This window comes from Muntiacus reevesi, chromosome 4, assembly GCF_963930625.1.
Source record: "Muntiacus reevesi chromosome 4, mMunRee1.1, whole genome shotgun sequence".
Lineage (NCBI taxonomy): Eukaryota > Metazoa > Chordata > Mammalia > Artiodactyla > Cervidae > Muntiacus > Muntiacus reevesi.
In genome coordinates, this window is record NC_089252.1 from 21287039 (window position 1) to 21305966 (window position 18928).

The window sequence follows — 18928 nt, forward strand, 5'->3', positions numbered from 1 at the left end:
TAGTAAGTTTTCTCAAAGAATAATCTCATATACCTTAAAAAGAATGCAACTTTGGGGTATATAATATGCTTATTTTTTTAGACAAGAGATATATATGAAAATTTATAACTGTTTTTCTTCACATTTGTACTGTGAAGTTGCTTTACAGTTTACTAGTTTCTTCTTTGTAGAAGATGGCATTGTCTTTGCAAATACAGTTCTTTAGCTGTCTCTTAATGGTTTTGCAGTGGGAAGGCTCACTAGATCACCTTGCAAACTTTCCCTCAGATTCGCCATCCAATATGGGAAGGAAAGACCTGGGGAACTACATGGAATGCTGCAATCAGCTTCATTTGTGCCTCTTGATTGCCTGTATTCTAAAAATTAGGCAATTTTTAATATTAATTGTATTAATATTAGAATAAGATCTTTGACTCATGTGAATCTGACTTGCCAAGCTAATCCACTGTGTTAACTCGATACGTAACTCTGATCCTCCAATGGCTTCCTGTCGTAGGATTGACAATTTCCTCAAGATGGTCCGCATGGCCACACAACATCACAGTCTACCCCCACCTACATCTACAGCTCCAACTCTTACCATGTACCCATTCACTCACTGCATTCTAGGTCAACAAAGCTTTCAGTTCCAAAAAAGGTACCAGATTTGCTCTTGCTATTTGGTGTTTGTACATATAGCATCTGTCTACCAGTAAACCCTTTCATCAGCTATTTCCAGCTCCCTCTCCTGTCCATAATCCCCATTCCCCACGTATTCATCTTTCATGCTTCAACTCAAACAATCCTTCCTCATGGTAACTTCTGACTGATGTAGCAGGCTTGATAATTATGTCTTTTTTTTAAAGGAAGATTCCTTATAGAATTTATCACAGTTAATAATCACACTCTTCTTTGTGTACCTATTTGATTTATGTCATTTTCCTACTTGAGCACAAATTCTATGAGACCAGGAACAATATCTTTTTCAACTCAGTTCTGGGCACACTGCATTTTAGAAATATTTGTTAAATTGAACTAACTGAATAATCAAATGATAGCAGTGTATATTGTCCAGAGGCTGGGAATCAAGTAAACGCTTATTATAATAGTCTAGGCAGGAGACAATTACGACCAAGGAAAGGAGAGGCTTCCCAGGTGACACTAGTGGTAAAGAACTCTCCTGCTAATGCAGGAGACTTAAGAGATGGGGGTTCGATCCCTGGGTCAGGAAGATCCCCTGGAGGAGGGCATGGCAAGCCACTCCAGGATTTTTGCCTGGAAAATCCCATGAACAGAGGAGCCTGATGAGCTACAGTCCATGGGGTCACAAAGAGTCGTACACGACTGAGCATGCTCGTACACAAGGAAAGGAGAGAGAATCGACCTGTGAGGCTCACTGTGCAGGATCTTGGGCAAGTTATTTCACTTCTGTGACCTCAGTTTCTTTATAGAAAGACTATAGTCGTAAGGGGCTTCCCTGGTGGCTCAGACGGTAAGGAATCTGCCTGCAATGTGGGAGACCCAGGTTCAATCCTGGGGTCAGGAAGACCCCTGGAGGAGGAAATGGCAACCCACTCCAGTATTCTTGCCTGGAGAATCCCATAGACAGAGGAGGCTGGGGGGTTATAGTCTGTGGGGTCACAAAGAGTCAGACATGACTGAGGGACTAACCCTTTCCTATAATAGTAATGGCCATCTTCCAGGTTTTTTACAGCAACTGTATGAAAGAGTGTTAGGTAGAGCTTAGTGCATAGGAAGCGTCTATGAAATGCCTGTCCTGTAATGCTATTCAGTTGCCATATCTGGGTTGTAAACTTGGCTTTCAGCATTGTCATGGCTAAAGTAAAACGGGGAATGTGATCATTTAAAAAGGTTGTGGTGCCCTTAAGATAAAAATAAACTATGTGTTCATGAAAAGCAAAGCACTGATCTTGCTGCCCTCATTTCCCTCGTAAAGAAATTTCTCCTGTTGACTTCTCAATAAGAGGCCCAGAAAAGATGTAATAGATGGAGGAGACCTCTGTCAAAGCTACAGAAAGGAGTTCCTTTGGCGGCTTCACATGGTCACCCCTCAGTGTGAACTCAAGGCCAAAGTAACTGGCAAGAGGTCACTGTTTTGGAACTCATGAAAAGTCTGAAATGACTAAAGGATAAAACACCCAGAGCAGGGTCGCAGGGTTTCTGGGTATTTGTGAAACTTCCAAATTGTTAAAGTGCTTAGCATAGTATAAGTGGTTCATTAGTATCCAGAGAAATATCCTTCAAGGGAGGGTATTTATCCCAGGCAGAAGAAATGTGGAGAATATGGAATGCCTGCTAAGTCGCTCCAGTTGAGTCCAACTCTTTTGCAACCCCTTGGAGTGTAGCCTGCCAAGCTCCTCTGTCCATGGGATTTCCCAGGCAGGAATCCTGGGATGGGTTGCCATTTCCTCTTCTAGGGAATTTCTGGATCCAGGGATTGAACCCAGGTGTCCTGTGTCTTCTGCATTGGCAGGCAGATTCTTTACCACTGAGCCACCTGGGAAGCCCGGCACACAACCTGCATGCATGTATGCTAAGTTGCTTCAGTTGTGTCCAACTCTTTGTGACCCTATGAACTGTAGCTCGCTGAGCTCCTCTGTCCATGGGATTCTCCAAGCAAGAATACTGGAGTGGCTAACCGTGCCCTCCTCCACAGGATCTTCCTGACCCAGGGACTGAACTTGCGTCTCCTGAATTGACTGGTAGGTTCTTTACCACTAGCACCACCTGGGAAGCCTCGAGAATGTGAAGGCAGGCAAGCAAATCAGCTAGGATATAGGTGTCTCAGATCTCAAGCTGGATGTGTGGGCCACCCTCTGATGGTGATGGCTAGAAGTCTAGAAGCTCCCCACAGAGCCAGATTCCTTAGTATAGCTTTAAACTCATCTAGGGTCATAAGAGTGATTTCCAGGTGGCGCTAGTGGTAAAGAACCTGCCTGCCAATGCAGGAGATGTAAAAGACACAAATTTGATCCCTGGGTTGGGATGATCCCATGGAGGAGGGCAGGGCAACCCACTCCAGTATTCTTGCCTGGTGAATCCCCAATGGACAGAGAAGCCTGGCAAAGAGTCAGACATGACTGAAGCGACTTAGCATGCACGCATGTAGTAGACTCAACTTTCTTTACTTGCGAGTCTGGAGGGCCGACATAATCCTATTTGGCAAAACATGCTGCTTTCAAGCAGTGATTTACTTTCATAAGTCCTTGAGGAAGAGGAGGATGTAAAACATTCTTTTCATTTTCATCCCTTCTGGGTGATGGTGTAGCAGAACATGCAAGAATTGCTAAAACATCTCTCTGAAGGAAGGACCAGAAATCACATATATTGAAAAGGATTATATTTCTTCCATTAAATTATTTCGTTCTTCTAAAGTATGATGTGATCTTTGCACATCCAGAAACCTCTACAAGCTGCAAGCTCTACAGATCTCCTTCCCATAACTCAGGCCTTTGGTGGGTCTGCCCCTTCAGCCAGGTGTGAGCCTGGAGAGACTAGATCCCACCTGAGAGGCCGGGCCTGCTCCCTGGGCCAGGTATGCTGAGTGCTCAGATGTGAATATTTTCATAGAGCTGGGTTAGAGTGGAGTGCCTAGAAAGAGCCATATAATCAACTGGGACTTGGTAAAATACAAATACAGCCATACAGAATGTGCTAAGTTTAGTCTCCTTGTAAGGAGGAAGTTAAAGTGTTAGTCGCTCAGTTGGGTCTGACTCCGTGTGGCTCCATGGACTGTAGCCCATGAGGCTCCTCTGTCCATAAGCTTCCCAGGCAAGAATACTGGAGTGGGTAGCCATTTCCTTCTCCAGGGAATCTTCCCAACCCAGAGATTGAACCCAGGTCTTCTACGTTGTAGGCAGATTCTTTACTGTCTGAGCCACCGGAGTGAGCAAGTGGTGGTCTAATTCTGACAAGGGTTTCTGAGAAGGGGCATCTGTACTTATAAAAAGTATGCCTCGGAGTTAGATATACCTGAAATACACTTGACATCCAAACTGAAAGATGGAAAGAATGCTATCCTTGCTGACTATGATTGCCTTGTGAAATATGACCTTTCCACTCGGGAGTATCTTTGGGTTTGTGTTTGTGTTGTTTTCCACACAGACAGGCTTGGGGCAGTGCCATATTCAAGGCATGTTGGTAGGTCTGAAGCAGAGCCCCTGGTCTGATTCTCCTTTTGCACATGCTCACAGTCCTCAGCCACGTCCTGCTACTCTCCACAGTCTGAGGCTGAGAAGTACCCTGAAATTCAGGGGTGGAACCAAATGACCTTCTTTGGTCCTTTCCAACAATATTTCATGATGACCAACTAGGTAACACCCGGCCTTTAAATTCATTTGCAGAACAAGAAGGTGTGAGGATCTATATAGAAAACTCTTAGGGACCAAGGCTTGGAGAAAATTTATGGGTCACAGATAAATTTTTAAATTTAAAAAGTAATAATTATTTAGTTGTTTACATGTTTGTTTTGTTGATCCCTTTTTATCATAAACATATTGTTGATAGTGCAAATAACTAAAACGAGTTGAGTTCAAATTTTTTTCCAGTGAGACAGATATAGGAAATAAACTAGTGGTTACCAGAAGGGAGAGAGAAGTGGGGGATGGGTGATACAGGGCTTGGCATTAAGAGGTACAAACTATTATGTATAAAATAACCTGCAAGGATATATTGTACAACATGGGGAATACAACCAATATTTTATAAAATTCATAAATGAAGTATGGGGTTTCCCTGGTGGCTCAGGCAGTAAAGAATCCATCTGCAATGAGGGAGACCCAGGTTTGATCCTTGGGTTGGGAAGATCCCCTGCAGAAGGAAATGGCTATCCACTCTAGTATTCCTGCCTGGAGAATTCCATGAACGAAGGAGCCTGGAGGGCTACAGTACATGGGGTTACAGAGTCTGACGTGATTGAGCAACGAAACACACAGAGCACAGCTTCCATAATATCACATAATAACTTATATCAGCTACGCTTTAATAAAAAAAGTGCACTATAAATTTTTTTTTCCAGTGAAACATTTGGTTTTGGATCTGAAGAACCCTGTGTCCTTTTCTCTGTGTCAAAGAAAAAATTAAAATGTAAATATAAAAGAGATCAGTCCTGGGTGTTCATTGGAAGGACTGATGTTGAAGCTGAAACTTCAATACTTTGGCCACCTCATGAGAAGAGCTGACTCATTGGAAAAGACCCTGATGCTGAGAGGGATTGAGGGCAGGAGGAGAAGGGGACGACAGAGGATGAGATGGTTGGATGGCATCACCGACTCGATGGACATGGGTTTGGGGAGACTCTGGGAGTTGGTGATGGACAGGGAGGCCTGACGTGCTGTGGTTCATGGGGTCGCAAAGAGTTGGATACGACTGAGCTACTGAACTGAACTGAACTGAAATAGCCTCTTTCCCCAAACCCCTAAAACTCAGCAATTAGATGTGTGCCATTAAAATAAAAGCAAACAGACATTGGCAGCTAAGGCGGCTGATGACCATTTTCCGGTAGACACTGTCAGATGTTACGGACGATCTCAAACACTGCCCTTCCTGAGACACTTTGGGCTCTTTTTCTTACCTGAGGAGCCGCAGCTCTGCCAGCAGAGTGGGGTTCTGCTGTGCCTTCTCCGGCGTGGGCTGAGAAGCTTGTTCATGCTCTAGCCGCAGCCTCTGGATCTCCTGTAGGATTTCTCTTGGGAGAGAGGAGGAAGGAGAGAAACCCGGGTCAGTTAACTTCCAGGATATCCAGGATCTAACATGGGAACTGATCAGGGCCACCAGAGCAAAGAAAGAAAGGGGTCGTCCTATGTGTTGGAGCAAAATCTATCCTCATGAACTGATGGTATTTATGAGGTGTTGGCTGTAGCTAAGTTGTGTTAGGGAACTGTTGACTGAAATTGTCTGCAGTGGTCAGGCATGGTGATAACTGATGATAACTGCTTGCTTGAGTTGCCTCACAACAGAGCTTCAAATAAGGAACGTGTGGTGCTGCTGCTGCCAAAAGCTAACTGGGAGAATCTAGGAGGGACCAAAGGCGGGTTGAGATGACTAACCTCCCAGAATCCTTTACACCAGAATCCATCTTGCTGAGAGATGCGCTTACCACCAGGAAGGACCCTGAGTGTGTCGCTTAGTCATGTCTGACTCTTTGTGACTCCATGGACTGTAGCTCCCCCTCCCCTCAGGCTCTCCTGTCCGTGGAATTCTCCAGGCAAGAATACTGGAGTGGGTGGCCATGCCCTTCTCCAAGGAAGGACCCTGAGTCAGACCAAATATGGGCCAAGCAAGATGACTGGCCAGAGACAACCTGGAAACCAACCCCAATTACCATAAAATCTGAGACTGAATCAGGGGGCGGGGCAGTCCTCCTGTGTTCCTGTGTGCTGCTCGTCCCCTGGGGCATCCTTCCCAATGAAATCTTTTGCTTTGTCAGCACCTGTGTCTTCTTGGACAATTCATTTCCCAGTGTTAGACAAGAGCCCACTCTCAGGCCCTGGAAGGGATCCCTCTTCCTGCAACAGTTCAGTGCTGTGGATGAGGGCTACTGCCTTCATCTCCAGTACATCCTAGGACTCAGGAAGGTCTGAGTGTGTCATTGGAGCCTTCAAGCTGATTGCTCTCCCCAGGACCGCATCTCTCTAGTCAGTAATATAATGCTGCAGTAAAGTGTTCAACTTTGCAAAGCGCACTGCTTAAGAGACGAAAATGAATCTTCCTCTTATTTATGATAGTCTGACATGTTAAACTACCTGCTGATACCAAGTAAGAGATGCTTGGAAGGAAAATAAGGACAAATGGCATTCATTTTATGAAACTAAATAACCCCATTCTCACACCAGGAATGAAATTCTTCTCACTGAATTTATCTGAAAAGCCCCCAGTTAGGAAAATTCTTTCTCTTTTCTTAACATTTTCAACCTTAACAACGGATCTCAACGAGGGTAGCCTTAAGAAGGAAAGTGCCTTTAAAAGGATTCATCGTAATTGAGTCAGTGACCTAAGAGTGCTATTGGTGTGACCTCAGTCAGGGGTGAGACGCGTCCGTCTATTATTAATGTTGGGGCCTGGGCTGCCCTGCATTGAGGTGAACGTTAGGCCAGCCATAAAGGATAGGTGAGCGATGCAAAGCAAATTATCCCTAAGTGAGTTAGACGCTGTTAGACGAGGTTACAAGTCATGGATTCTTGGGGGAGGGGTCAGTCTCCCATCCTGGAAAATGCAGAAGAGACAGTAAGACAGAACAAAGCACCAAGAATGACAATGGAAGGTGAACTTGGTGAGCAAGGGGGCTGGGTGACTTTCCATCTGAAAGGCTGATTTACAGTCTCCTGCTCCACAAACACGCCAGCATCAAGAAGCTAATAACGAGTGAGTCACCCTCCCTCTCATGGGTATGGACCATAATTCAGTGGTTTTCAACTTTTTTTTTTTTGCTCCCCCTTGGTGTTTCAAGGTGGAAGTTTTTCTTTAAAAGGAATCTTCCATGGAAACCCAACATATCAGACAGCTAAGAAGAAACTTCTCTGGTTAAAGAAGGGGAGCGCCCTGTATTACTGGCTCTTCCACCTTGCTCTTTGTGCATACAGTTGCTTCAGTTGTCTGACTGAAGCAGTTATCAGACTGAAGTCTGATTCTGCGTTATCCTATGGACTGTGGCCCGCCAGGCTCCTCTGTCTATGGGATTCTCCAGGCAAGAAGATTGGCGTGGTGGCCATGCCCTCCTCCAGGGGATCTTCCCGAGCCAGGGATCAAACTGGCATCTCTTTCAACTCTTGCTTGGCAGGTGGGTTCTTTACCACTAGCGCCACCTGGGATGCCCCTCCTTCCTCTTCATGCACCCCTACAGGGCCCCTGGGGTCCCAGAGAGCTCAGCCTGAAAATCAGTGAACTGAGACTTCCAAGTTCCTCAGGGCTAACCTCCTGACATTCTGTGACTTCCACTAGTTCTCCTTGTTGATTCTGAGGACAGAACCATGACAGAACCATTTTGCCCCAAAGAAGGAAAATAGAGAAGCAGCTATAGCAGAAAAAAATAATGATAAGATAGGTAAGGAGCATGAATCGCTTAGACTACACCTGGGAACTGCGTCGTCTTCTTGTTTGCGTGTGTGCTCAGCCACTAAGTAGTCATTGTCTTCTTTAGTCGTATTTAATCCTCCTAACAGTTCTATCGTATACAGGGACTGCTATTATCTGTTTCATGAATGAGGGAATCGAAGCATAGACTAGTTACAAGTCTTGCCCAAGTTCAATATCTAGGTGGTGGTGGTCATTTGAACTCAGGTTGGTGTGCCCCAAAGCTCATGTATATCAGACTCCTTTAGTCTCCACTGTTTGGTCCGACAGGTGTAGCCTAGGCAGGCTGTGACTTAGACAATGTAATTTGAAGAGTCTTGCTACTCCTAACTCCAACTGGCTCCTCTAAGTATGTTCTAAGGAAGCATTATTTTCTAAAGATCACTGCTGAAACATCCATGAACTACCTAGGGTAGTCACAAAGTCAAGTGAGCAATTCTGTCCTCCCTTGAAGCCCAGAGATCTGATTACTGGGTTAACTGTCTCTTTGGAGACCATGCGATCCCTGGGTGATTTCCATGGTACAGGAACTGTGACCTGAATAAACTTCTGGGACACGGTTCTGGAGTCAGCTGTGGGGTTGAGGCCACTGGCTTAGAGATGAGTTCGGGATGGACTAGATGCTCTTTAGACATGGGGTGGGGAAAGAACTCAGTGACAAGATGAAGCTCTCTTCCTGCCATCTTTTCTCATTCCCATTCCTCTGTTCTCTCTCTGGTCCTTCAGAAAGTGCAATCCCCAAATGCCCTGGAACTAAGGAGAAGAAGTAGCAGCATGGCACAGCCAGCACACTCATGGGGCCTCTTGTTGATTCTGGAATCCCACGTGGAGGTACATATCCCTGGGTTATTTCCTTAAAGGAAGTCCCAATTTCCCCCTCGAGTCTCTTCCCAGGTGACTCTAGTGGTAAAGAACCCACCTGCCAATGCAGGAGAGACGCGGGTTTGTCCCTGGGTCAGAAGATTCCCCAGAGGAGGAAATGGCAACCTGCTCCAGTATTCTTGCCTGGAGAATACCATGGACAGAGGAGCCTATAGTCCATAGGGTTGCAGAGTCATTCAGGGCTGAAGCAACTTAGAACACACGAATGCTATCTCCATGCTGAGTGGAAGCAGAGAACTGGAAGGGAGAATAAATGCTTTGGAAAGGTAGGAGGGTAGATCAAAACTGCAACCAATATAAGCTATTTGTGTGCTTATAAATTTTTCACTTTAGTCTTTTTTTCCAAGAATATGAAAATGTCCTGAATTTTTACCTTCCTTTTAACTTCTTTCTGTAGAACTTCAAAGAATAGCTTGACCATTTATCCCAAGATTTTCAGGTCAGACTCTACCGGCATGTAACAATGATCACAACCTTCTCCTTTACCAGTTTGATCTTAGAAGGCACATCAGTGTTTAAAGATGAGATTAAATATTAAGACATTTTGCTGCTGTTCTGAGAAATACAGAAGGTACAAGTTGTTTTTATGTGAGGCTTACTCAGCACTGAGTTTAAGATCTGACTCAGCAATTTATTACTTTCTCACTCAGTATATATTTACTGAGCTTCTACAGTGCTTCAGTGTACCAGGCAGGCATGGTTCTGGAACCGAGGGGCCATTTGTCATGGACTCAGTTCTCAAAGAAATTCCGTATCTGTCAGACAAGACAGGGAATAAGAAGGAAACAGACACTTGAATGCAATTTTTTTTCAGAGAGAGATAAGCACGCATGCATGTGCACGCACGTGTATGTGCGCGCACACACACACACACACAGGGATGTAATAGAAAGAGGTTCCCGGAGTAGGAGGTATTAGACAGGTGGTCTTATAGGAGATGCCGTTTGAGCTGAGACCTGAGCAGTGAGGGAGAGCCATCTCTGCAGAGACCCTGAGGAAGAGCTCTGTAAGCTAGGAGAACAGCCAGTACTTGAAAGACTGTAAAGAAAGAAAGAAGCAGGAGTGTAACGAGTAAGGTCGGCAGTGGCTGGGAAGGGAGGCAGGAATCAGGTCAGGTTGGACCTGCAGACTGTGGTCAGAGGCGTGAGTTTTATTCACAGTGTAATGGAAAAGTCACCAGAGGTTTTCAACAAGAAATAACATGATATGATTTATGTATTATAAAATGACAGGTTGCATTGAGTGGGGATGGAGGAGATGAAGTGTCTGGTTTTGGGGAACTGGGGCAGACGGCGAGTCAATCTGTGTTGAATAAAGAGGAAAACCTCCTGATGGATGGGGCATGGAGATGTTTGGCTTGAACGAGTGGGTGATGGTGGTGTCCCAGATGCCTCTTTAGCCTGCGATCCTCACAGGGCCCTCCCTGGCGAGGCTTCTACTTGTCTCTGGGTGGTTAAGATACTTAGTCCTTAGCACTCAGGGGGGCCCTTCTGCTTTAGACAGCTCCTTAACAAAAATAAGTATCTCAGAAAAAGGGAAATGATACTATCTGGGAACATTACATTATTGTATTAACATCTCAGAATATATATATATATTTTTTTTTTTTTCACCTCATGAAGTTTCTGATGATGTAGAATTTAAAGATTAGTTTTTCAGAAGCAGCATCACTGACTCTAGATGACTTCCCTTATATTTATATGCCTACAGGGTGAAAAAAACCTGGACAGTTAAAAGCATGACTATAGGTTATTAATGAACGTGTACTTTGATCATAAAAGCCAGTCTGTCCAAAAAGTCTTACCTGTTCTTGTTTTCTAGTTCTGCGATCAGCTGCCTTTGTTGCTTATTTGCATCAATGGTGAAGGAGATGTCAGGGGCGCTCCTCTGCTGAGTCGGCTGCTGTAAAATATGTAATTTACACTATTTAGTATTGGGCAGGGGAATCTATGTGTGTTTGAAAAGACAGGAGTCGTGAGATATGCACACGAAAAAGACAACCATTTTTATCAAAACAAAAAAAGCAAAACACGTAAAATTAAACGGCTGTTCCTCTCCTAAGGACCAGCTTTTGCAGAGGTCTGGAGCACATTTATGGGATGGAAAGCAGAAGAGAATTCTTTTGCAGGCAAATACACAAAATGTGGGACAGAAAACTGGTTCCAAATTTCTGATTTTGGGGAGCGAGCTCATTCTTGCCATGTTGTTCCCATTGTAGCTATTTTTTTCTTTTTTTTTTCAGTAAAGGGCTTTCCTGATGGCTCAAATGGTAAAGAATCCACCTGCAATGCTGGAGACCTGATTTCGAGCCTTTGGTCAGGAAGATCCCCTGGAGAAGGCAATGGCTACCCACTTCAGTAAACGAATCATGGCTGAGGTATCTTTCTCTAGAATTACTGTTCAACCACTGTAATATATAATTTTTAAAAAATGCATAGTTTTAAAGTGAAAGTGAAAGTTGCTCAGTCATGTCCTACTCTTAGTGACCCCATGGACTATCCAGTCCATGGAATTCTCCAGCCCAAAATACTGGAGTGGGTAGCGTTTCCCTTCTCTAGGGGATCTTCCGAACCCAGGGATAGAACCCAGGTCTCCAGCATTGCAGGTGGATTCTTTACCAGCTGAGCCACAAGGGAAGCCCAAGAATACTGGAGTGGGTAGCCTATCCCTTCTCCAGCAGATCTTCCTGACCCAGGAATCAAACCAGGGTCTCCTGTATTGCAGGAAGACTCTTTACCAACTGAGCTATCAGGGGAGCCTGTAGTTTTAAAGCCAGAGTTGTTACGACTTTCGTCTCTTCTTCTTTTGCTCAAAATACTTCCAGCATTTCTTTACTCATATATGTAATTTTACGTTGATGGGTTGCAATCAGCTTTAACAACTGATGTATATGCAGTCACCACTCTCTCCATTCTTACATAATCACATATATTGATACAGAAGAACATGATTATATAAGAATTATATGCATGGCTATGTATGATTAGATATCACATATATGATGTTATAACAATAGACACGTGTATATATACCTCAGATACTGTATTTATATGTGCTGTCCTGTGCTGTGTTTAGTCACTCAGTCGTGTCTGACTCTTTATGACCCCATGGGCTCTAGTCCTTCAGGTCCCTCTGTTCATGGGGATTCTCCAGGCAAGAGTACTGGAGAGGGTTGTCATGCCCTCCTCCAGGGGATCTTCCCAACCCAGGGATTGAACCCAGGTCGCCTGCATTGCAGGCAGATTCTTTACCATCTGAGCCACCAGGGAAGCCCAAGGATACTGGAGTGGGTAGCCGATCCCTTCTCCAGGGGGTCTTCACCTGACCAAGAATCGAACCAGGGTCTCCTGCATTGCAGGCAAATTCTTAACCAGCTGAGTTACCAGGGATGCTGTGCATATATATGTATGTGTATTTAGTGAAGCAATTATTTGATATTGTTTTATAGAAAAGTGGTCAGGACTTCCCTTGTCGTCCAGTGGTTAAGAATTTGCCTGCCAATGCAGAGAACACAGATTCGATTCCTATTTCGGAAGATTCCACATGCCAGGGGGCAACTAAGCCCATGCACCACAAGTACTGAAGCCCACACGCCCTACAGCCCAGGCTCCACACACAGAAAAGAAGCCGTAGCAATGAGAAGCCTGCGCACTGCAACTAGAGAAAGCCCGCATGGAACAGCGATGAAGGCCCAGCACAGTCAAAAATAAATAACAGGGTCAGATTATGCAGATTTCTCTGTGCTTTCTTTGCTCTACATTGTAAAAATTCCCCCCAATTTTTAATTATTTTTAAAGCAAATTAAAAAAAAAATCAAAACTAATCTTTCTACCACAGAATGTCAAGCTTTAAAAAAATAATACCCATTGTCTAAGCCCAAAGACATGGAGAAACGCTGCCTGAATTTTAATTTCAGAAAACTAACTGTAGGGAAAGGTTTAAACTTGGTGAAGCTCTGGCTTTCATAAAGTTTTTCTATCACTTTTTAATTTAGCATTTCTTTTAACAAAGATACAATTTGTATTGCTATTGAAGAATTGTGAGGTCCTATATTTTATATTCTAAATGGTCTTCTATAGCTAAGTCTGGCCTTTGGCACCCTTGACATGTGATGAAGGTTTTTTTTTAAATTTTATGACACCATTTTCTCTTTCTTGTACATATTTTGTATATATTTTGGTTCTGTGCTCAGTTCCTTGCTGCTGCTGCTGCTAAGTTGCTTTAGTCGTGTCCGACTCTGTGCAACCCCATAGATGGCAGCCCACCAGGCTCCTTTTCCCTGGGATTCTCCAGGCAAGAATACTGGAGTGGGTTGCCATTTCCTTCTCAGTTGCTTCTCAGTCAACTCTCTGCGACCCTGTGGACTGTACTCCACCAAGTTCCTCTGTCCATGGAATTTCCCAGGCAAGAATACTGGAGTGGGGTGCCATTTCCTACTCCAAGAGATCTTCCCGACCCAGGGACTGAAACCCATGTCTCCTGTGTCTCCTGCATTGGCAGGTGGGTTCTTTACCACTGCACCACTTCCATACTGATAAAAGCAGAAATTTATCTTAGCCAGCTGTGGATTTGAATCATCACTTGCTCTTTGTATTTATTGACTACACATTATCCAGAGAAATCAGGAGTTGGGCTGATTCAGCACTGTTGTCCCAGAATTCCTCAAGCTCTGATTCACGCTAGACCAGAATGATAGCTGAAAAGTAAAAAATGGAAGCAGCAGAAGCCAGATTGTTTTTAGGTCTTGCAGATGGCTCAATAGCAACCACTTGGCTCTGCTGCTGTGGCACCAGCAACAGGACCACGGTCGATGTGACATCTCGCACGCAGACTACTTACAGACGAAGTGGACTCTGCCGCCAGTCTGGCCGCGTATCTGGCGATCAGCCGGTGCTCTTCATCAAGCCGGTTGGAGCTCTCAAGCATACTATTGATAACAGAGCAAGAAGGAGCCTGTTAGGCAACTGAGAAAGACAGACTTGTTCATACTACCACCCAGGGAAGGGGGAGGGGTTTGCTCTCTCAATTTTTCAGTGCAAAAAATTTGAAAGCCAAAACAAAGTCCTGTTAGATTATTAACATCAGACTCAGATTTCTGAAAAAGTGAAAAGTGAAAGTGTTAGTCACTCAGTCATGTCTGACTCTTTGCAACCCCATGGACTGTAGCTCGCCAGGCTCCTCTGTCCATGAGACTGTCCAGGCAAGAATACTGGAGTGGGTTGCCATGTCCTGCTCCAGGGGATCTTTCTGACCCAGGAACTGAACCCGTATCTCTTATGTCTCCTGCATTGCAGGCAAATTATTTACCATCTGAACCACCAGGGAAGCCCTGACATGATCTAATATGTGGCCAGGAAGGTCATTAATAAATCTTGACTTACTAAGAAATCTCCCAGGAGTAGTGACTTTTCTGATCAATATTTCTGATCAATACTTTAGGTTGTATTGCCTTTAACCATTTTATTTCTTTATTACCCCAGTAACACGTACTCCTTGGGAAACTGATGTGTTAGACAATAAGAAAGTAGGAAAGAAGAAGAAACGGACTGTGGTCGGGTGCCAGGGATCCCTACCTCCTGATATTCACACTCCTGTGTGTAACCCTCTCCCTTTATAATGGACAGGACTTACAGACTTGCTTCTAGTGAATGGCTTGTGGCAGAAATGATGGAAGGTAACTTCTAAGACTAGGTTATAAAAAGGCCCTGACTTCCGTTTGGACATGCTTTTATTTTCCTGTCTCTTGAGCTCTTTTGGGTTGCTTGCCCTGTGGGAAGCTGGAAGCCATGCCATAGTCTGCTCTGTGGCAAGTCCTAGGTGAGGAGGAACTGAAGTTGGCTAGTAACCATGTGACTGGGCTGCCTTTGGTAGAGCCTTTAGATGAGACCACAGCCCAGTGGACAGTTTGATCAGCACCCCGGGTCCCCAGCCACAGACACCTAAGCCATACGTGGATTCCTGACCCACCGTCTTTGTTGTTTCCAGCTGCTAAACTTTGGGGTAATTTCTTATACAGCAGTACACGATGAATGTAATTTCTCATCTACAATATTACTACCCAGGTAACTTGCTGCTTTATATTTACTTAATGGCAGCCCACTCCAGTACTCTTGCCTAGAAAATTCCATGGACCGAGGAGCCTGGTAGGCTACAGTCCATGGGGTCGCAAAGAGTTGGACACGACTGAGCGACTTCACTTTCCAGAGAAGTAGAATTACATTAATAGTAATGGTTTCTAATGGTGTGAATCATTTAGTGTCTCCTATAAATTTATGAAAATTCTTCCTACTAGGATAAGATTAGTCTGACCCCTTAAAAACCTCCTAAGAACTGCAGGACTTCCCTGGCACTTAAGATTCTGTGCTTCCAAGGCAGGGGGTGTAGGTTAGATCTGTGGTTGGGGAACTAAGATCTTCCATGCCTCATGGGGTGCAGCCAAAAAAAAAAAAAAAAAAAAAAGAAGGAAAGAAAGAAAAAAAAAAAGAAGCATTATCAACTCTCCCAGAGAGCTAATATTTCAGAAAGCCCATCACTTAACACTAAGTTTTGGGTGCTAATAAAATTTTTGTTTGTTTGTGAAACATACCAGTAACACTAATCCTGTTAGTAGACTAGCTAGTCAACTAGTTTGGTTTATCAGTTATTATGGTGAGTATCAGGTCAGGAACAAGATTAGAAACCAGCTTCTTCTCAACCCCCAAATATACTTATATTGTCCTCCACTGGCTCTTACATTTAAGCTTGTTCCTTAAAAAAATTAATTCTCATGATTATACATTAAAAATGACACACTTCTCTGCCAACATTAAGGTTATAAGAATTGCCCACCAAAAAGACTTGGATTCACATAAAGTAACATACATTTATATTATTTATGTGTACATTTACATACACAGTAAACATGCAACAGAATCTTTTAACCTTTGTTCTAAAGTGAGAAGTTGAGTGAAACTCAGCATATTAGCTATGTCACTTCCAAAAATAGCTCTTCTTGGCTCAGCAGAATACATTAGTGTAAGTTTTTTTTTTTTTTTTTGGTCATTTGGAAGATATTCCTGTCTCCACTATCTCTGCTTTGTCTACATTTCTCACATAAGTAAACTATATCTATTCTTATTCTGAATGCTTCCACTAGACTATGCCCTTTTCTGTAAGTTGCCATTTCCTACTTAGGATATTCCTGAATTTCTCCATTTACCCAATTATTTCTCCATCATCAGAGAAATAGTCTTCTATTTCCTGCTGCCCAAATGAGATAATGCATGGAAAAAGCATCAAGCTAATATGATTCCTGTGCTGTGCTAAATCGCTTCAGTCATGTCCAACTCTTAGCGACCCCATGGACTGTAGCCCGCCAGGTTCCCCTGTCCATGGGATTCTCCAGGCAAGAATACTGAAGTGGGTTGCTGTGCCCTTCTCCAGGGGATCTTCCTGACCCAGGGATCAAAATATGATGCCTAGAATACATTAAATGCTCAAAAATATTAGTTAATATAATTTTATTGTTATTTTGCCTCTGAAGTAACCTGTTCAGATTCACTAATGATTCTTGTCTCCTTCAAAATGTCACATCCCATCCAACAACCATCTAGAGCAGGATTTCTCAAACTTTAGTGTGTATACATATCATGGAGGGATCTTGTGAAAATTCAGTCTCTGATTCTAGAGTGGGGGTGGTGGGATAGGATGGGATCACAGAACCTGCATTTCCAGCAAGTTCTCAAAATATGTTAATATTTCATTTTGAGTAGCAAGGACGTAGAAGATCTTGAAAATAAAATGAAAAAGTTAAATATGTGAAATGAACCCTAAATGTAAGCTGTATAAAGAGATCATTTTTCGTATCCATATAGCATTGTGATATTTTACAAATATTCCCTTAAGATAGATATTCTTAGATTCAGGGCTCACCTATGTGTAGTACTATTCCCAGTGGATTGAGGTTTCAATCAGCATACCAGTTCAGACTTGGAATAAGAAACTATTTTACTAGCCAAAGGCTGAATTAGTTCTGGACAATGGATGTTTTAAAACGGATGTTTAAAACAGATGTTTTATAATACATGTCTGCACTTTGCAGTGGTTAAAAATAATAGCTGAATTTCTTGCTACAGCTTTAATAAGAAAGTGAAAGTTATCCTGTCCTTACTTTAAAATAAAACTGTCCCACAAAGAAACAATTTAATTTGATTTTTAACACATTTATCATTTTCTGGTTGGTATATTAGAGACCATGTGTCTAATTCAACACAGTTTATGTAGAAAAGGCCCACTGCTCTAAGCTTGGGACAACGATCTGTTTGACTGCCTGAAAGTGACTTTGTCAAAAACATTTGTGAGTGTTTTGATAAATAAATAACAAAAAAAACCTTGATAAAGGAAAAAAAAACTCATGATAAAAGTACTTTTTATCATGAATGACCAGAAGGTATAAATAATACGAAGGTTACATAAAAGGAGCCTTCTGGAAATGTAAGACGTGAAGGTATGGGATTTTGTCTAGTAAGCTATAACTCATACTTACCTGCCCCTCCTTCCCCAGCACGGAGTGAATGAGGGGTGAAATGATAGATCGCCCCTATGCGCACACAAACGATTTATAAGTCCACATGTGCAATTTCAGTATGTTCACATTATACAAGGGTGAATGAAGCAGTCCCCTAATAAATTCCATTATTTCAAGACTTCAATTACAAATAGTCGAAAGTAAATGACCAACAATCCCTAAATCATTAAAGAAATACCAGTTCCAACATCATCTCCATCCTTGCCTATTCATTTCCAGATTTTACAATCTTGCTACAAGACCATGATGAATTAAGAAGAGGCTGCTGTGTAGAATGGGGAAATCTATTATTTTGCAAGTTCTCCATTTTCTATCTTAAATACACGGCCAGAGTCTGTTGCTGTGATTTCAAAATGGCATCTGGGAAACTTGAGTGGCCCCAGCAGAGCTAGGGCTTCCTAAATTATGATGTAGTAGCGATTTCTGGGAACTCAACGTTCGTTCACATTTCTCTGGTATCTCTACAGGCCTGTTTCCCTGGCGGCCCAGGGTTTAGGACTTCATACTCTCACTGTTGAGGGCTCAGGGTCATTCAATCCCTGGTTGAGGATCTAAAATATTACAAGATATGCAGCAAAAAAAAAAAAAAAAAAAATCAGAATAAATGTAAAAAAATGTATTTGTCTACACTTGGGTCGTGAAAAGATTCACCTATGTTGAAAAAACAAAACAAATAATAAGGTGATCCAAAGGGCACCAGAAATACCTCTTCATTTTTCCTTAGTATTTTTTCCATTTGTCAGAATGGTGACAGAAACTTTATCACTAGAGATCACTTTTTATGGTCATTAAGTGTGACTGCTCTTTTATTAAATTGCAAATAGCTATTAGGAAGATTACTGCCTGAGAAGGCATTACTAGTTATTACTTAAAGGGGAGGATGACTTTTTCCTTATCTTTCACAGTTGGTTAAGAGCAAATTGCCATAGGAGTCTTCTTCCCTAGTGGTTCAGGTGGTAAAGAACCCGCCTGCAATGCAGGAGACCTGGATTTGATCCCTGGGTCAGGAAAATCCCTTGGAGAAGGGGATGGCTACCCACTTTAGTATTCTTGCCTGGAGAGTTCCATGGACCGAGAAGCCTGGTGGGCTACAGTCCATGGGGTTGGAAAGAGTTGGACAGGACTGATCGACTAACACACACACATACACACACACACACACAAGGGGAGGATGACTTTTCTTTATCTTTCACAGTTGGTTGAGCGCAAAATGCCATAGGAAACTTCATGGATGATAATAATAATGATAATAGTAACTTACAAAAAGAAAGCCTTCTCTTTAGGGGTGCCTTCAAACTCCTTTATCAAGACCCTGACTTTGATAACCCACTATGTTATAATCGTCCACCAAGGCTATACCTTATACCTCTACACACTCTCAAATTCTTCCATTTCCTTCAATTCCAGTTG

General features: G+C 43.0%; 1 protein-coding gene across 8 annotated transcripts in view; it reads right to left on the reverse strand.

The window, feature by feature from the left end:
- The window catches only part of DTNA (dystrobrevin alpha), a 301171-nt gene that overhangs the window by 30486 nt on the left and 251757 nt on the right, over positions 1 to 18928 (reverse strand). For all 8 annotated transcript variants that reach the window (XM_065932380.1, XM_065932383.1, XM_065932382.1 and 5 more), the window contains 3 exons: positions 13792 to 13879; positions 10757 to 10854; positions 5573 to 5686 (listed from right to left, as the gene is read on the reverse strand). In XM_065932380.1, the coding sequence (XP_065788452.1) occupies positions 5573 to 5686; positions 10757 to 10854; positions 13792 to 13879 (300 nt within the window). The remainder of the gene's footprint in view (positions 1 to 5572; positions 5687 to 10756; positions 10855 to 13791; positions 13880 to 18928) is intronic.